The sequence below is a fragment of the Prorops nasuta genome, unplaced genomic scaffold, assembly GCF_024137725.1.
Source record: "Prorops nasuta isolate Cenicafe-Biocafe unplaced genomic scaffold, Cenicafe_Pnas_1.2 PNAS00002, whole genome shotgun sequence".
NCBI classification, from domain to species: domain Eukaryota; kingdom Metazoa; phylum Arthropoda; class Insecta; order Hymenoptera; family Bethylidae; genus Prorops; species Prorops nasuta.
In genome coordinates, this window is record NW_027116799.1 from 10,805,629 (window position 1) to 10,823,202 (window position 17,574).

The 17,574-nt window shown below is 39.6% G+C and overlaps 1 protein-coding gene across 1 annotated transcript in view; it reads right to left on the bottom strand.

Annotated features, from left to right (window-relative positions):
• Pde11 (Phosphodiesterase 11) overlaps positions 1–8,444 on the bottom strand; it is a 70,327-nt gene extending 61,883 nt beyond the window's left edge. Inside the window, exon 1 of the mRNA XM_066743730.1 lies at positions 6,411–8,444. Within this exon, the coding sequence (XP_066599827.1) occupies positions 6,411–6,450 (40 nt within the window). The 5' untranslated portion in view covers positions 6,451–8,444. The remainder of the gene's footprint in view (positions 1–6,410) is intronic.
• Positions 8,445–17,574: the final 9,130 nt, after the last annotated feature.

Here is a 17,574-nt window from a genome sequence, read left to right on the forward strand (position 1 = left end):
ACCTTTCCCTAATATGGTTCTATTGACCTACCGCTTTTTAAGAGAATAGTTGTTCGGCTTTGAGAACAAAAAAAAAGCCTTTAACCCGCCAATAGGCGCGTGCTTTTTTTTTACGTAGATAGGCGCGTGGGGTGCCACGGACACCCCATTTGTTTTTCGTTATTAGACGTAAAATATTTACAAATACAGATTTATTTTTCAATAAATATCATCTATGCGAAGTTCCCTTTGGTATACAATAGCAATTGCATTTCTTTACATTATTTGTATTAATTAAACGCTAATATTTTTAAGTGACTGCACCAATTTTTCGCTACGTTACCAATAGATTTCTATTTTTGGGGTGTTCTGAACACCCCGCGCGCCCATTGCCGGGTTAAACATAGGTGTTTTTTTAAACCGGAACTCCATCTCAAGTAAGATGCTGCTGCAAATGTCTTTGACTTACATCGATTTTGCCCCGGAAAAATTGACGGTCCAGAACTTTTAGCCACAATATATTCTCTCCATTTCTAACCTTGGTAGGAAAATCAGTCAAAGTCGCGGCTGTACATATGTCCATCGCTATATAATGTTGTAACGGTGCGAATTTTAACTCTTCAATTAATGATATATTTTCCTGTTATTTACAATAATTTAGGAATTTGCTTGGCAATCCTTACTTGAATTAAAATTTCACATTGATGCCACTGCAACATTCTACGCCAGTACATTAAAATTTCCTACGTCGACTCAGCAGCGTCACGTGATATTTTATTTGTTACACACATTTATAAATTATCCCCATACCACGAACAAGCTCACATCGTAACTGCTAACAGTTAAAATACACGAAATTGTATTCTCTAATATGTAAAAATTTTTTTTCCTAGAATTCTTCAATTTATTAGGAATTATTGGAGTGGACGGAGCAACTGGAATCTCCCACAGAACTATCTTCGGAGCATTTCGAACATTATTGACTAGAAGTTTTTATTGTCATCTGTGATACCTTGTAAAGCAAGAAATACTAGGCATGCAACGTTAAAACTTGACTTTTCGACGTGAATTGTTCTTTTCAAAGTATTTCTTACAGAGAGAGAGAGAGAGAGAGAGAGAGAGAGAGAGAGAGAGAGATGAAAGAAAAGGCTATTACTAACAATAGCATGTTCATACCTAAGAGCGTGCAAATACTGTGAATAATATATGGCGTTAATAAAAAATTATTCTTAATTTTTTGGCTCGTCTTTTTCCGAAAAATAGAAGAAGGCTTTATTTTCAAAGAGATCCTCGAGCTTTCCTCTTAGGTAAAAACTTCCAGATAAGACTATGGCATTATTCGAAAACTGATTTTCAAGTCATTTGATTCTTTCAATAATGTAGCAATATATTCTAAGTAAGAGAACAGTAAAATTTTAAACAGCGAAAAAATTTTTCTTAAAATTGCTTTTTTAATATAATATTTCTTTTTTGACTACCTTATTAGATATAGCAATTTATAAGGCTCATTGCCGATAAGATAAAAGGACTTTAAAATTAATCAACAAATAGCGCCTTATGTATTGTTATCTAGAATTTTCAGCTTAACAGGCGCTTTTGAGGATCTTTTTTACAATAGGCAGAAAATAAATTTCATACAGCACCAGGATCAGGTAAGACGTCAGGAAATAAGAATAATAATGGGTATATTTTCACATATGTGCGTTTGGCGGCATAGAACGGTGATAAGTATGAGCTTCTTTTGTTTATCGAAAAAAAGTGTCAACAAAAGTGACAGTAATGTAATTTTTCCGTTGTATCAAAGCCCAGATTTATCGGTTTAAAATTGACTTATCTCAGCAATGATGCTTTTACGGAAGTAATGGTACATGCCTTTCAACAAAATTTATCCTCAAGAATATGCGATTAAAATTATATGCATTGTTACTGATACACCCTGTATACCAATACCCAACAAGTTAGCCGCTTGAAATTTTTTCAATAATAATTAACTCGGGTACATCGTACCAAATGTGTTTTTCGATCGTTAAATCAACAGAAGATTAATGTTTTATATGTTTCTCTATAAATACCATAAAAAATCGAGTTTTGAAGGGAGATTTAACGAATGAAACAACTTCTCCAAAAATACTATAAAATAGGATGCAAAAATTTCATAATATTAACGTCAAGATGAAAAATGAAGTGGAAAATTGCTTATATTATCGAATAATATTGAACGTAAGTACAAAAGTGAATGACTTTGTTTAATTTTTTTAATATTGTGTGTTATTCAAGATATTTAATAAAAACCGAAGCTAGTAGATACTAGGATTGAGATTTGAAAAAAAAGTTGACTCTAGTATGGTCGATATCGAAAAGTACAAAGTTGAGGGAGAAGAATGAACGGAGGGTGCTTGAATGGTAACTCGCGTGGTCTGGTCTCACTCGTGGTGTTGCGTAGTTGAGCGTCGCGCGTCGCGTTGGTATATAGCCGGGGGCCCCATACGGTTAGTTACTCTCTAGAGACGCGCATACACATATATACACACTTATGCTCAGCCACGTAATCCACGAAGGCTCGATGGTGATTCCACAGCCGGGCGAGTTTGCTTTTCCGTTTGCGTTTGCGACTCATAGCACTAAAAATACACGAGTTAATTCATATAAGGAGAGCGGAAAGTAATCTCCGAAAAGTTGCGAGGGATTAGCAGAGCGCGCGCCTATACGTCAGTGGGTTTAAATTTAAACGAGACGTTGAGCGCGGATTCTTACCTATCGTCGGACATGCCTCGGGAAAGACTATAATCGTCTTGCTCGTTTAGAGAGAGAGAAAAATTGCTCGAGTGTGGAGCGAGGCGACAAAAATAAACACACGGATGGGATCACGCACGTTCCCGAACGAATGTTTTCGCCGATCGGTAATATTGTGAATGGTGATCTAGATGGGAGGGGGAGTATATTTGTACAAAATAATCGTGGTTCGCGTTGAGCGACACTTATACACGACAATCAAGGATTGTACAGAGAGCGCAAGGCAAGCTTGAAAGAAGTACTGAACTTTTGGGGCGACATTTGTGTGTGTGAATAAAATAATCGCGATTCATTGAACGACACTTACACAATAATCAAGGATTGTACAGAGATCGCGGAGCCCGCTTGAATGAAGCATGAAAGTTTTTGCAACATTTGTACAAAATAGTTGCAATTCGTTGAGCTACACCTATACATATATATACATAATAATGAAGGATTGTACAGAGAGCGCGAAGCTCGCTTGAATGAAGCATGGAATTTTTGGCAACATTTGTACAAAATAACCGTGGTTCGTTGAGCGACACCTATATATATATATAATAATGAAGGATTGTACAGAGAGCGCGAAGCTCGCTTGAAAGAAGCACGGAATTTTTGGCGATATTTGTACAAAATAATCGCGGACCGTTGAGCGACACTTATACAATAATAAAGGATTATACAGAGAGCGCGATGCTCGACTGAAAAAAGCACTAAATTTTCGGCGACATCCATGAGGGCGGGTGAGCGAAGATCGATGCGCTAGAATGTTAACGAGACTGCTGCACGCATCTTGGATTTTTCCCATTGACGTTTAGAAGCGCGCGCGCGCGCGCGCGCACATAGTCGACATGTGAGATTGCGATTAAAAGGCGCCGCACGGCGCACGGACAGCGCGCTTGAAAACGTGCATTCGCGCGTGGTCACACGTGATTGGTCGTCACGATAGCAGGCATTCTAAACGAATAACGACGCGCATTTGCATTGTCCAAGGTAACCGGCGCTATTTCTTACGCAACTTGTAACTAGCGGCGCGAGTACAGGAAGCCGAAGCATCTCCTCCTGTGCGCGTCGCTCGCGCCCGCCACAATGCGAGGTCCTCTTCTTCCTCTCTCGGGGCCCGAAGTACCACGTACGTACGCGCAACTCCCTCGTGTCGTTGCGACGTTCCCGCGCGCTCTTTCAGCGACCGTTCGTTGCCTCTTTTTCCTATTTCTTTAGCATCGCTTCGGCTTGGTCTCTCTTTCCCTCTTCCACGCGCGCTCCCTGGATGCGTGGAGGAACACGGTGTGGAATTGACGCGCGTCGAGCATGACTTTGCACTCCATCGCTAACCAGCTAAACACTCTCGGCAGCAGCTCACGCCAATATGAAATTCCTCTATATTTATTTTCGTGCCAGATTCTCAGGATAAATTCTTAGGACTGGTCATTGAGTGCATCACCACGCCACGACACGGCGAGAGACTTTCTTGGTATATACTATATATATACGAATACCGACAGATTACGGTGCAGGAAATACATATACATATATATATATATATATAGCCATTGGCTCTGTTAGGTCGGGAAATATTCAGTTTTGTACGCATGGGCATTATTAGTTGTGTGGAAAAGTGCTATAATGTTGGAGAGGGAGGGGGGGGGGGGGGGCATATTTAAGAAGAAAATCATCGCTGAGCGAGCGACCTTTTGGAAATCTTTTTCCTCGACTCTCGATAAACAGCCACTTGGGCACGACGATTTAGTACGAGAACGCTATATACATTGCGGGCACGTTTCTGATAAGTCGCGCCGGGGAGGAAGACTCGTTCCTACGTGGACGAGCAAAGCTTTCTTTATGCGAGGGACTCTTTGGTGCGCGTCCGATACACAAATGCTTAATATACATATATCTATTATTGAGGGGGGGGGGGGGGGGGAGACAATTTTCATCGTAATTCGTTTGTCATATCTATATATATACATATACAGGGCTGATCCACCACGACGCCATCGTTTTTCGGATTAAACGAGCTTACAGTACGTACGTGCGATAACCTGATAAAACTTTCGATCTCTCGCGATACATACAGGTGTGTGCTGCGAGTGGCTGTTATTCTCGCGGAAATTCCGTCGCACTGCTGCAATTTCCTTTTATTCCTACCGGTAGATAAGACTCTTTGCTTTTCTTTACTCTCAATCTCTTATCACTCTGTACGAGATTATAGAGCTCCTACTCCCTCCTCCCTTCTGATTTCAATTGAAATAATACGAAATGTCGCAATGCTTCGCTCGTAGCCTTTCCGATGCTTTTTCTTACATAAATCGCATTTCGAGAGAGATAATATGGTAATAACGCGTGTACGATAATAAAATGGAGACAGCTGCAACCGTAGCTATAATTTGCATGTGGCTATAGCAGTCATTTGCTATAGACACGGAGGGAATAGAAATTGTCGAATGAACGAGCTACTCTCCCGGTGCTGACTAGATTTCACGGAAAAGCTCGCTACTCTACTTTGCTTTTTTAAACTATCCTTCATCGGTCTTGCTTTCGAATCGATCAATTCTTCCATTTTATATATATATATATACAATGTATATTGCTAGAGCGAGGTGCGTAGGATTACATTATCCAGTCTCTGTCTTGCTCTAAATGGCTGACAATCGAAGTAGGAATAATATCCAAGTGTTCCTCGCACCCTACGGTATATTTGACAGTTTTACAGGAAGTGACAAGAAACAGGTTATTGGATATTAATTGTATCCTATGGTATATACAACCTACCACTCGTCATTAGAGACCGAGTTACCGGAGATAAGCTCGATTATACTGGTAAAAATTCCACATTGCAGTCTCGTTTGGTAAAAACTACAGGAGTCGGTTATCCATCGTCTTCCTCCCAACATACGTAGATCGATCCTCATTCTTATGCACCGAAGGTAGCATGTAAAAAATCAAGAAATCGCGCTGACAAAATTCGTCCATTCCTCGTTCCCATGTCAACAGCTCGAATCTTGGAAATGTTTTTGAACGCAGCATTGGTATGTATATATATATATATATATATTATATATAGAGCTCGACAGGTAGTTTCTCCAATTGGAAGAGTAGCTTGGAATGCAGATGAGAGAGAAAATTTCTCGAGGCGAATCTTCCAGCGCGAGTTTTCCTGGATTGTTCGAAGAAACGCAATTGGACGCGTCCCAGTGAAAACATTGAACAATCGTGGTTGTTCAGGAAGTTGCTTGTATAGAGCAATCGCAGGCGCGGTTCTATTCTCGGCGTAGTAACTTTACCTCGACTCTATACGAGAACGTTTAACGTTAAGCACCAGCGGTACTTTTATCGGCTCATTGTCCGATCAGCTGCGGTGTGAAATGGAAAAAGAGCTAACGAACCTTGGGAAAGTCTGGTAGAAATAGGTGTGAGGGGAGGGGGGGGGGGGGGATAAATTCGAAAGAAGAGGAACTCCGCGCTGCTCGGACGACAATATAGCGCGTAACGAGCGGCTAGCTGAACCCTGTACAGCATCCAGCTTCATGGAACTGTACATTTCCGAAGGATCGTTTCATCATCGAAGATGTGGAATTTCTTCGCTTCGAGACAAAAGCATGAAAATAAGAAATAGGCCGGATAGTATGATCGATGAACGGATCCTAGTTACTCACATTGATCGAATATCTTAAGCATAGCTTTCTTGAGCTGCATAATCGTGCGGTGTCCCTGTGTAGGCACCTGGACGAAAAGGCGTGATCGACGAGATCGGCGAGATCTTCGTGGCCGAAGGATCGCTGAGGAATCGAGTAGGGCGAACGGCGTCTTTTCCGACTGTGCAGTCCATCGTCCGTCGAGGCTGCTCGGCAAAAAACTCGGCGGTTTCAAGGCTGCCTCGACACGCTGGGATGAGGACGCTCCGTCGTCCAGTGAGCAAGAAGAAACATCCAGCGCGACATCACTCGTGCAAAAAGCGTTGGAATGACTTTACTCGTTCGTGGCTCGCCTCCTTTTCCGCCAGTCTTGTGTGCGGCCTGGTGCCTCCACCACTCTCTCTCTCTCACACACACACACACACACACACACGGTGTCACTGTACGATGGAAAGAACCGCGATGCCTGAGCAGCGATTAAATACTTTGGGCGCCGGTTGAAAAATCTTCACTATTCGTCGACTCGCACCACGGATCACAAGTCACAGTACGAAGAATATCAGTGCATCCTTTTCCTGTCTCGGGACCACTGGAGATTTTATTGGGACGACAGCAGCAGCCACGTGGTCTTGCGCCTTTGGCCGCGCTACATTTGCAAATCATATCGGAGGATTTTCATCGCGGTACTGCGGGGAACGGTTGGGGGGGGGGGGGGGGGTATATACGCGCAGCGTCGACGTTAGGAACGAGCGAGATGCGGATGGCCACGCTATCCCCTCTACTGTGCTTTTGGTACTTGTTATTCACCCGTGTAAATATATATATATATATATATATGCTCTGGTACAGCATATGCACAACTCGGACGATATTATAGACAGTCCCCTCCTGATTTACGAGCTCCCTACTTCCGGACTGATGGCGTTCGCTCGCTCGCCACTTTTCCTTCCTTCTCAGACGTCGCAGGATGGTGGCAGTGCCGCGGTAAAATTCAACGCTGTCGGTTGAATGGTGTGTGTGTGTGTGTGTTGGTGTATCGGTAAAAAGTCTGGTGTATCGGCGTGGCACTCGAAAAAAGAGTGGACCAGCGAAATCGTGCATATACACACGAGAGTCAAGTCTCTCTCTCTCTTTCTCTCGTAAATGTCGTAGGCTTGAATGATGTTTACGATAAGGCGTCAGGTTAGGCTGGGTTATCGCGCTTGGCTTCTATATTGCTGATTGGAGGTTCGCGACACGATCCAGCAGCATCCACGGTCTACTCGAGGAAGATGATCCAGCACCGCTCTGCAGGCGTATGTCGTGGTCGTTGTTGTTGTTGCGTCGATGGTGTCAGTGCAGGAGCGGAGAGACGGTGCTACCACCTTGCAAAAGGGATCAGCTGAAAGACACACCGCTAGCCAGCCAATGACCAAGCGCAGCGTGCATTCAGCGCTCATTCCGCCGCGCACACCGTTTATTTAACGTTTGTTCACCACTTAGTCGTTGGACTTTGCTCCGTCGCTTCGGAGAGCAGTGTAGCTGTCGAAAGACGCAGCCTGCTCCTACAGCCCCGCTGTGTAATCGCTCGTTAAATTTCTCGGCAACGATAGGTAGCACTGCCGCTTTTACTATTTACTATTTCACGCCAGTCTGGCGTCGACGGAGCAATTTGGAGAGAGAGAGAGAGAGAGAGAGAGAGAGAGGGATGAACGATAGTCGCCCCGCGTAACTCCTAACCAATGAAACTCCTCGAAGAACCTCCTTCCCGACTATCGTTTTGCGCGGGAAATCCAACAACTTTCCTTTTTTTTGCAAACCTTTTTAAGGAACAGGGAGGGAGTGAGAGAGAGAGAGCGTTGGATTTTCGATTTGTTTTCAGCGTACTCCTGTCAAGAAACGGTTTCCGTTTACGGACTTTGGTACACGCGCGATCAAACACGTACTCGAGTGTTTCGCGATGCGCGTGTCGTTGTTGGTGCGCGAGTTAAACCGCGACTGGCTGCACTGCGCGTCGCCGAACCGACTAAACTAAACCGAGTCGAGTTACTCTCGCGCTGCGGCTGACTCTGGTGGACTGAGGAGTGAGGAGGACTGAATGTGAGCGACAGTGCCTGAGAGTCAGAGATGGAGGTGGTGGGGGTCTCGCCTCGGCTTAGTCAGAGTCAGGCCCGTTCGTATGTATGTGTGTGTGTGTGTGTGTATGAAATACGGTAGGTGAGGTGCGAGTGGGCAGGGGAGTGTTCTGCTGGAGGAAGTCAAGGGGGGGGGGGACACGTGGGACTGGAGGGGAGAATTTTAAAACGATGCAGAGGAAAGAACGAAGAGAGAGAGAGAGAGAGAGAGAGACAAAGTTGAGAGGTACGAGCTTGCACCGCACCATAAAAATCCTCGAGGGAGACATTTTTCGGGGAACGCCCGGAAGAACGTCACGTAAGCTACGAATTTTCCTAAAGGAAAATCACACAGTACGTAATTGTGAGAAAAACATAAAGCGACGAAAGACGCGTGTCTTTATCGACAATTTATTATTCAGAGATATCGTCGAGAAACGTATCAGAATCTTTCGTCGCGCGTTCGACGAAACTCGCGTCTCTTTGTATTTTCACGATTCATGAAGAATATTGGCCAGTGAATGGGAGGAGATTCGATTCGTTTTCCTTGCAACGATATATGCCACGCTTGTATTGGCTACATGCACATACGTTTCACGATAGTCCCCGACGTTGTGTCGTGTCGCTCGAACCACATAACTTCGGTACAGAAACGGATGAACAGTGATAAAAAAAGCCGAGAGCGGGCCAACGAGCTACGAGATAATGCAGGATAGAAAGAGACGGCTGGAAGGTATATGCCAGAGTTGCATGGCTAGCGAAGCGTTTGCCTATAACGACAGCTTTATTCCTCAATTACGAACAGATACCAAACCAGATCTCTCTCTCTCTCTCTCTCTCTCTAGAAAGCAAATAGCAGAAAAAACTGAATGACACAGTGGTGCAGCAAAAATTTCAAATCGGTGCAATAGGCGAGTCGTTAAATAGGGAAAATATTCGTACGTGGTATATATATATAGCTAAATGGCAAAGTGCATTAGCGTGGTGAAAAAAGAAGGCAAGACGCTTTCCCGTAAAGTTTGTCAGTCGAAGCCAGGGCCCGCACCACAGATAACGTGTCTTATCTGTTCCGCGACCCCCTCGCTCCGACGGCGTAGTCGCTGTGCTCTGCGCGCGATAAGTGCGACCATATACTCTATGTATGTGTATATATATACCTATACTACACGTTTATTTACGTAAGTATACGCGCGAGAGTAAAGAAAAGCGGGAGGAATAAACCGATGACGATGAACGAAACGTTAGCGAAGCACCGGAAGTGGCAGACCTCCTCTTTTTATCATCAAGAAAGGACAACCTTGTACACCGACTCGATAGTCTCTTTCGATTCGTTCGTTTCCGTAGCGCGTTAATTACAGCTGCATATCCAAAAGACCTTATTTGCTTTGAAACAACGAGCGATGGGATAAGAAATTTCTTTGTAAAATCGATCGGTTCCAGAGGTTTTCAATGAATTCTGGATAAGCGACTAGTTATCGTGGGTCGCGACGCGACGCGACGCGACACAGTGTCGTCACGATTAGTCAGCAGAGCCAGGGAGAGTTGCTAACCTACGATTTGCCGCATGACTAATATCACGCGCGTTCCTAGAGATACCTATAGTGACCACTACACAGCGAGCAACATGCTTGTAGAATGTGTAGTCGGTAGGGAGTGCCCGTTGTGAGAGCAGCTTCCATTTTTCTAGGTTAACGACTCTTGGGATGCTATGCTCGGCTGACGTGTAAAATTGAACGTAGCCCGGTCGTCTAGCTGGCCCGTACGTACCTCTCCATCTCCATCTTCCTCTGCCTCCCAGAAATATCTTCTCGCTTTTATACAGAAATCATCTAAACCCTCTGCTCTCCGTATCCAGCTCTTACGATCGCTTCTTCTTACCGCTCCGCGCGAACTTCGAATTCCATTTCGGGGATCGTTACGTAACTTGACGATCCGTGAGTTTCACCGATGTTCGACAAAAGCGATATCGATCATTGTGATCACCTGCAGGTGTACCAACTGTTTGGTACATGCTAGTTTATTAACGACGTTTTTTTTTCTTCTTTTTTTAAATGGTGTGCACTTTGCTGAGAGGGAGCCCCAAACCACGTTCGAGTCTAAATAAAAGCTAAACTGCCTCGGCATCACCTCTACCCTTCGCCAAATATGCTTTCATGGACTATAAATAGGAAACATTTTCAACTTCAGGGCTCCAAAGCCTGCAGGATGCTTTTGCTCGACCTACCAACAATCGTCTCGTCTCGCGCTAAATTGCATTTCAAAGTCCGTTGTGTGCATCGGTCGCTGTGCAATAATAATAATACATGTATGTATAAAAGCAGCAGTCAACGAAATAAAATCTGAAAACCGCTAATTTGAAGAAACCGCGCCTGTCCATTTATTATATTATCGTTGCCCTATACAATGCACTTGTAGGTTTAAAATCTACTCGAGTTTTTGACAGGACGAAACTCGTTAATATAATCAAACTGGTTTGTCAATTAGGCATCGACCAATCGTTTTCAAACTGTTATAATTTTATATTTTTCTATAATCTTTCTGAGTTAATAAAATATTTTCCTTAAGACAAAAAGGTAAGGTTCCTCAAATGCATCCATTAGGGTGGTCTTTAGGAGATAAATTTTCAACGACGCCCCATAAAACGCTAGTATTTGATGAGAAACTGTACAGGTTTAAATCTTTTCGCGAAAAGATGAAAGAAGCAGGTGCCGCGTCGCTTTCAAATTGTGTTTCTCAAGGATTTTAAAGTTTATCCGGGATAGTCGGTTAAATATACACTTTTTTTTTTCTTTTAGAGTCTTTAAGCTACAAAAGTGCTATATGACTACGATAATATTGACATAATACAATAAAACAGTTTTACACTGAAAAGCATTGCATTGCAGTACATTACATTACATTGTAAATAATTTGACAGTATTGTACTATTTAGAAACTAGTATACTATTATGCTTTTTTATATAAGAATATCATGGTATTTTATAAAATATACACTTTGCGGAAAAGATGTATACAGCATTTTCTCTAACGGAATTTAAACTTAAAGAAATATATATATATATATATATATTTATTTATAAACGGTTCTATAAACTCTTTCATCATACATCTCATATTAATTGAGATTATCCTAAGAAAATTAAATTAAAAGTGGCACGTGTAGAAATTGAAACCACACGTATTTCTTGATTCTTGGGGCATGAAATAACTCTCCAACATTCAAGTCATTGTAATACATTAATATTTATATAAATAAAAAATGTATTTTACCTTAATCCTTTACAGAACAGTGGGATGTATTCGTCCCACCTTTTTCCTTTTGAATTTTTACACATTTGTAATCGACTTTGATATTTGTGATGTTCATAAAGTACTTTTTAGACTCTAAAGTATCCAAGTTATAGAAGTTTTACGCAAAATTGGGTTAGTGGTTAATGTTGGATTTTTTTTATAAGCAGGCTAAGTTAAAAAGAAACTCGTTTCTTTTTTTACAGAAAAAGCGGTTTTTCTTCATTGCTATAATTTATAGTTCTTATTCTTTTTTCATGTATTCTACCTCTGTATAGTATTATAATATATATATTTAATAATTTTCGATACATCAGTTATTCTGAGAAAAATTTAAATATTTGAAATTTGAAATATTTTGCATTTTATCCTAGATAATATATCAAAGCTATTCCAAATTGGGATGGACGATTTATTTAAGTTTGGTTGGGGTTAACGTTTATATCTGTTCTAAAATCCGCTAATCTTCTATCTTATTTTTACTCTAATTAATACAAAAAAAAACTTAAAATTAATTAAATTATTTGCCATATTAAATAATTCCGATTTTTTTCATTCTAACTATGAATTGTAAACAGCGATCTCAAAAACTATTATATCACTAATAATTTTCACGATATGTTTATTACAAAATAGTGTCCCTGAAAGGGTTAAGCAATTAATAATTTCGCTCGAAATATTTTTACAAGCATGCGTTCAATGAAAACACTATGTATATAACATTTCTTGTGTAAAATTTAATTCTATACATCCTCTAGAAAAACGTATACATTCAACAAACTATCTTAGAAATATGACAAAATTATCCCCAAAAAACCTAATTTAAAACCGATGACGTATTTGTCACTCTCCATTAACTTTCTATAGAACGGCGCGCGTTGAAAATGTAATTTTTAACAACCACCCTAATACACGCACATAAAACATATTAAATCCATAATTTGTAATTATCTATGCAGAATCGATTTGAAAATGTGTAGCCAAGCCACATTCATTATGCAATCAACATCTATAGTTTGAAAAAACTCGCAAGAAAGCTTATTTGTCACACTCTAACGACTCATAATTACAATTATCTTAGCTGTTTTACCCATCTGTACAGAGATCGAAATTATTTGATTCGAGTACGTAATATTTTAAATAACACCACAACGATGATTATTTACTTAATTTTAAAAAATAATCTTGTTCTTTTATAAAAAGAAAGTCATTTAAATAAAACTTATTAATCTGAAGTGAATAATATTGTAGCCAACACTTCAAGCATAATTGATTTGAATCAAATCATGTTTTCCTCTTCGATATTCATATAACAACATTTTTTGTGTGTGGTCATTCTAACATTTTTTCTTTTTACAGAAAAAAGTATTTTCTAATCGTAAATAAACAGATTTACTTCCGTGCCAAAGAAAAGAGTAAAACAAATCGTTTTCTATACATCGTACTAAATAATAGCAGAAAAAATAAAATTGCTTGTAATATCATTTCGAGTTTTTTTTTAATTCAAATAGCTATGTATAGTCGCGTAATGTATATTGGAAAGGATTGGAGCATGTAAAGCTTTATGCAGTGCTCAATAAATTTATTCAAAGTAGTTTTGCTTGTTTTGTTTGTCAAGCAATAATTATAATATAAGATTTAAAAAATTAAAACGATTTTTTTTTGTGTCATTGATTCCAGAGTGACCCATACGAATGTTGTTGTAAATGTAAATATCTAATCTTATTATAGTTTCATGGTATCAACAACTAAAATATTCTTATATATAGTCCAATATAAACTTACAAGGACAGTCAAGAATTAAAAAATGGCAGACGGCTGTCATTGTAATTTTGCAACAATTTTTCACAACGATAGTCTGTGTACGTGTGTGTATGCAATTGAATTATAAGACTGGATTATTTTATCTGCAGGATATAACACGCGATATGGGTTTTACTGAAAATCACAGATGAGATAGCAACTGCTCATCGGAAATGGCGGACCACGGTGAAGTTGTCTGAATGAAGCTGCTGGGCGATAAGCGTTGGCTGGGCAATCTAATCGAAATGAAAAAGTGCAGACTGCGGCAGTTTACAACAACGGTTGAGGAGAGTCTCGTGTCAAGATGATCGAGGACGATGATGAAGGAGACGAAAGCCGAGATGGAGATGGAATGGCTGTGTCGTGCACACGCGTGGCACGCCGTACGTGTCGTTTCTGACTTCGGCTTTCATCAAGACTAATCGTTCTACATAGTGCGTACATGCAAGCAGAGTACGATGTACGATTCGAGTTCCTACCTATCCCATCTCGCTTTTCATTATATATACCTATATAGATAGGCTCGAGGGAGTTGAAGCGCAAACCGACACTGGAACGTCCTTGCCACGCACGATGCCATCGGGGGCACCACCTTGGTTAAGATATGTACAGCGTGATAATGGGAGGGTCGCCGTATAGGAAAAAAAAGGAAGATGCAGCTGGAATGTTGCCTTTGTTTCGCACGCGCCACAAATGTATAGGTCTACGAGTACTAAATCCTTATGTGGTATACCAATAACACTACCCTGTGATACATTAAAGTATCAAATATTCCAAGAAATCACATATTTTTTTTTATTTCAACTGATCTGTGCCGTTAAGGCAATAGTTGCTTATCAATCTGGCAAATAAATCATTTTCTTATGTTTAGAGTACTACATTTATGTATATTTATAAACATTACAATCTGAGCATCAAAAAAAATAAAAGTACAAACTGAAAGTTTCGACTGAGCGTTTTATTTTTATTTAAAAAATCAGTAATAGATCAACGTAACCTGCAGGGAATAATTATGTAAACGAATATGATCATTATTTAAATAGTTTCATTTGAATAAGTTTTCTATCATTTTGATCAAAGTATCGACAATATATCCATGATTAGAATGTGGTTTCTCAACTGATCATGAATTTATTCTATGGATGAAATAGGAGAGTTATACGTTAATCTCTTGCAGTTCACGATATAAATTCATTTAATTATACAGGGTGTAACGAAACGACCGCATTTCCTCGTAACTGGAGGTTCGGGGTGACAAACTGAGTGCACGTGTAAAATTTCGTTCGAATCGTTCAAGGGGTTTAAAAGTTATTTACATTTAAAAATCACCCTTTTTCGGTCCTTTTCGAACGACTTTGATTGCACAATGGAAAGTGAAAAAACAATTGATGAACACCCCAATGAGAATGTAAAAGTTATCGATCGCACGCGATAATACTTTTGCTATTTATTCCATTAATCTGGCTATCAGATTAATTTTAAAAATAGCAAAATCCTTTTCTTTACATTTCCAATTCAATTCAGTACAATTGTCATTGACTGAATTTATGGAAAGAGCGAGAAGACGCAATGAAAAGGAAAGTATCAAAAACTAAGATGTCGCGCGAACGCACTGATAATTTAATAGGAAACGCATGAGGGCATTCTCTTTCTACTAACGAAGCTAAAGAGAATGATTCAAAATCAATACATTGATGATAGAGAAAACTAAACTTACCCATTTAATGTTCTCCAAGTTCTTTTACATCGAAGTTTTCGAAATAGCTTCAAACTGGCTCTTCGATGATTTCCAGAAAGCACACTATCACTGTTTTTGCATTTAAGCATTCGTGAATTTAAACAAATTAGGTATTAACCTACGTTTCTTCAAAACACTGGTTAATTTGACACTTTTGAACTGTTTGAAGTATGCTGAAGAGAAAGAGAGAGAGAGAGAGAGAGAGAGAGAGAGTCACAGAGAGGAGAAATAATAAGTAATTCGTTTCGACTACTCTTAATCAGCCTACTTCAAACAGTTCAAAAGTGTCAAATTAACCAGTGTTTTGAAGAAACGTAGGTTAATACCTAATTTGTTTAAATTCACGAATGCTTAAATGCAAAAACAGTGATAGTGTGCTTTCTGGAAATCATCGAAGAGCCAGTTTGAAGCTTTTTCGAAAACTTCGATGTAAAAGAACTTGGAGAACATTAAATGGGTAAGTTTAGTTTTCTCTATCATCAATGTATTGATTTTGAATCATCCTCTTTAGCTTCGTTAGTAGAAAGAGAATGCCCTCATGCGTTTCCTATTAAATTATCAGTGCGTTCGCGCGACATCTTAGTTTTTGATACTTTCCTTTTCATTGCGTCTTCTCGCTCTTTCCATAAATTCAGTCAATGATAATTGTACTGAATCGAATTGGAAATGTGAAAAAAAGGATTTTGCTATTTTTAAAATTAATCTGATAGCCAGATTAATGGAATAAATAGCAAAAGTATTATCGCGTACAATCGATAACTTTTACATTCTAATTGGGGTGTTCATCAATTGTTTTTTCACTTTCCATTGTGCAATCAAAGTCGTTCGAAAAGGACCGAAAAAGGGTGATTTTTAAATGTAAATAACTTTTAAACCTCTTGAACGATTCGAACGAAATTTTACACGTGCACTCAGTTTGTCACCCCGAACCTCCAGTTACGAGAAAATGCGGTCGTTTCGTTACACCCTGTAAACATTAAATTATTCTTATTCCATAATTTTTTATTTGTTATGTATATACCTTCAATGTTTGTCTTTCACTGGAGAAAAAAACACTTTGTAATTTCTTCTTATATTTGGATTTAATATCGAGTATAATGTTAAAATTTGTCTTAATTAATTAACGACGAAGATGGTCGATTTTAGCTTACAATTTTGTAACTAAATGTCAGGTATGTAAAGAAGTAGTAACTGCGTCTAAGGTGTGATTCTTTATATTTTAGGGTCTACTGAATTAGAATCCGGGCTCAAAATCCAAAAATTGTGTTTTCAACATTTTTGAATTTTGAGCCCGGATTTTGATTCAGCACACCTAAAAATATAAAGACTCACACCTCAGACCCAGTTACTACTTCGTTAAATATCTAAAATTAAACTACAAAATCATAAACTAAAATCGACCTTCTTCGTCGTTAAAGGGTTAACTGAACAGAAACTAGTCCCTTAACGATATATACATACTTGAGAACTGTGTCAATAATAATAAAAAGAAACATCACCTATCTCCTTTTTAAATGGATATAAAAATATCGTGTCCCGAAAAACAAAGTGTAATGCTTGCTACTTCGCTCCCCTCTAACTTAATTTTACCACTTGACGCGAAATTCTATCGGGTTTCGGGCCTCGACTGATACATAATCGATTTATTCATCGATAATCCCGCATCTCTCTATACGCCTCTTCTTGTTTATCCATGAGAAAAATGCGCTCTGGTCTGCTCGTATTTCATCACACTATTTACTCTCGAAGCTTCTCTTGCAAGAACAACGATGCTTTCGTGTTGATCAGTTATTCGAAGCATTCTGTATTACGTAAACTGAGCCGAACACACTAATGTCAGGCTCTTCCTCTTCCGTCCGTTTCGCGTTCCGTTCCGCATAGTAATCTTTCCTCTATACGTATATTTTTCAAAACCATTTTAAGTAAAGCTTTACTTAAATCATGACAATTGATCATTCATAGAAATAAATCGGTTTGAAAATTGGGACGGCTAAACTTGCTGTATAAGTTACACGGTAGTGCTCGGCGGCATAGACATGTCATTATCTACTTTTATATGTACTTGCCGTCGAGACACTACCGTGTCTCTTGATATATAGGGTGTAACTGCAGCGATGCGCGATACATATTTAAGGCTCCATGCAATACTTCATTGGGCAAACAGTTTCTTGTCAAGAAATATTTGGTTCTTACCTTCATCCCAGTTTCCTGGAATATAATTTTTTCAGTAATTAAAACAATTATTACACGCTACATGTAACTA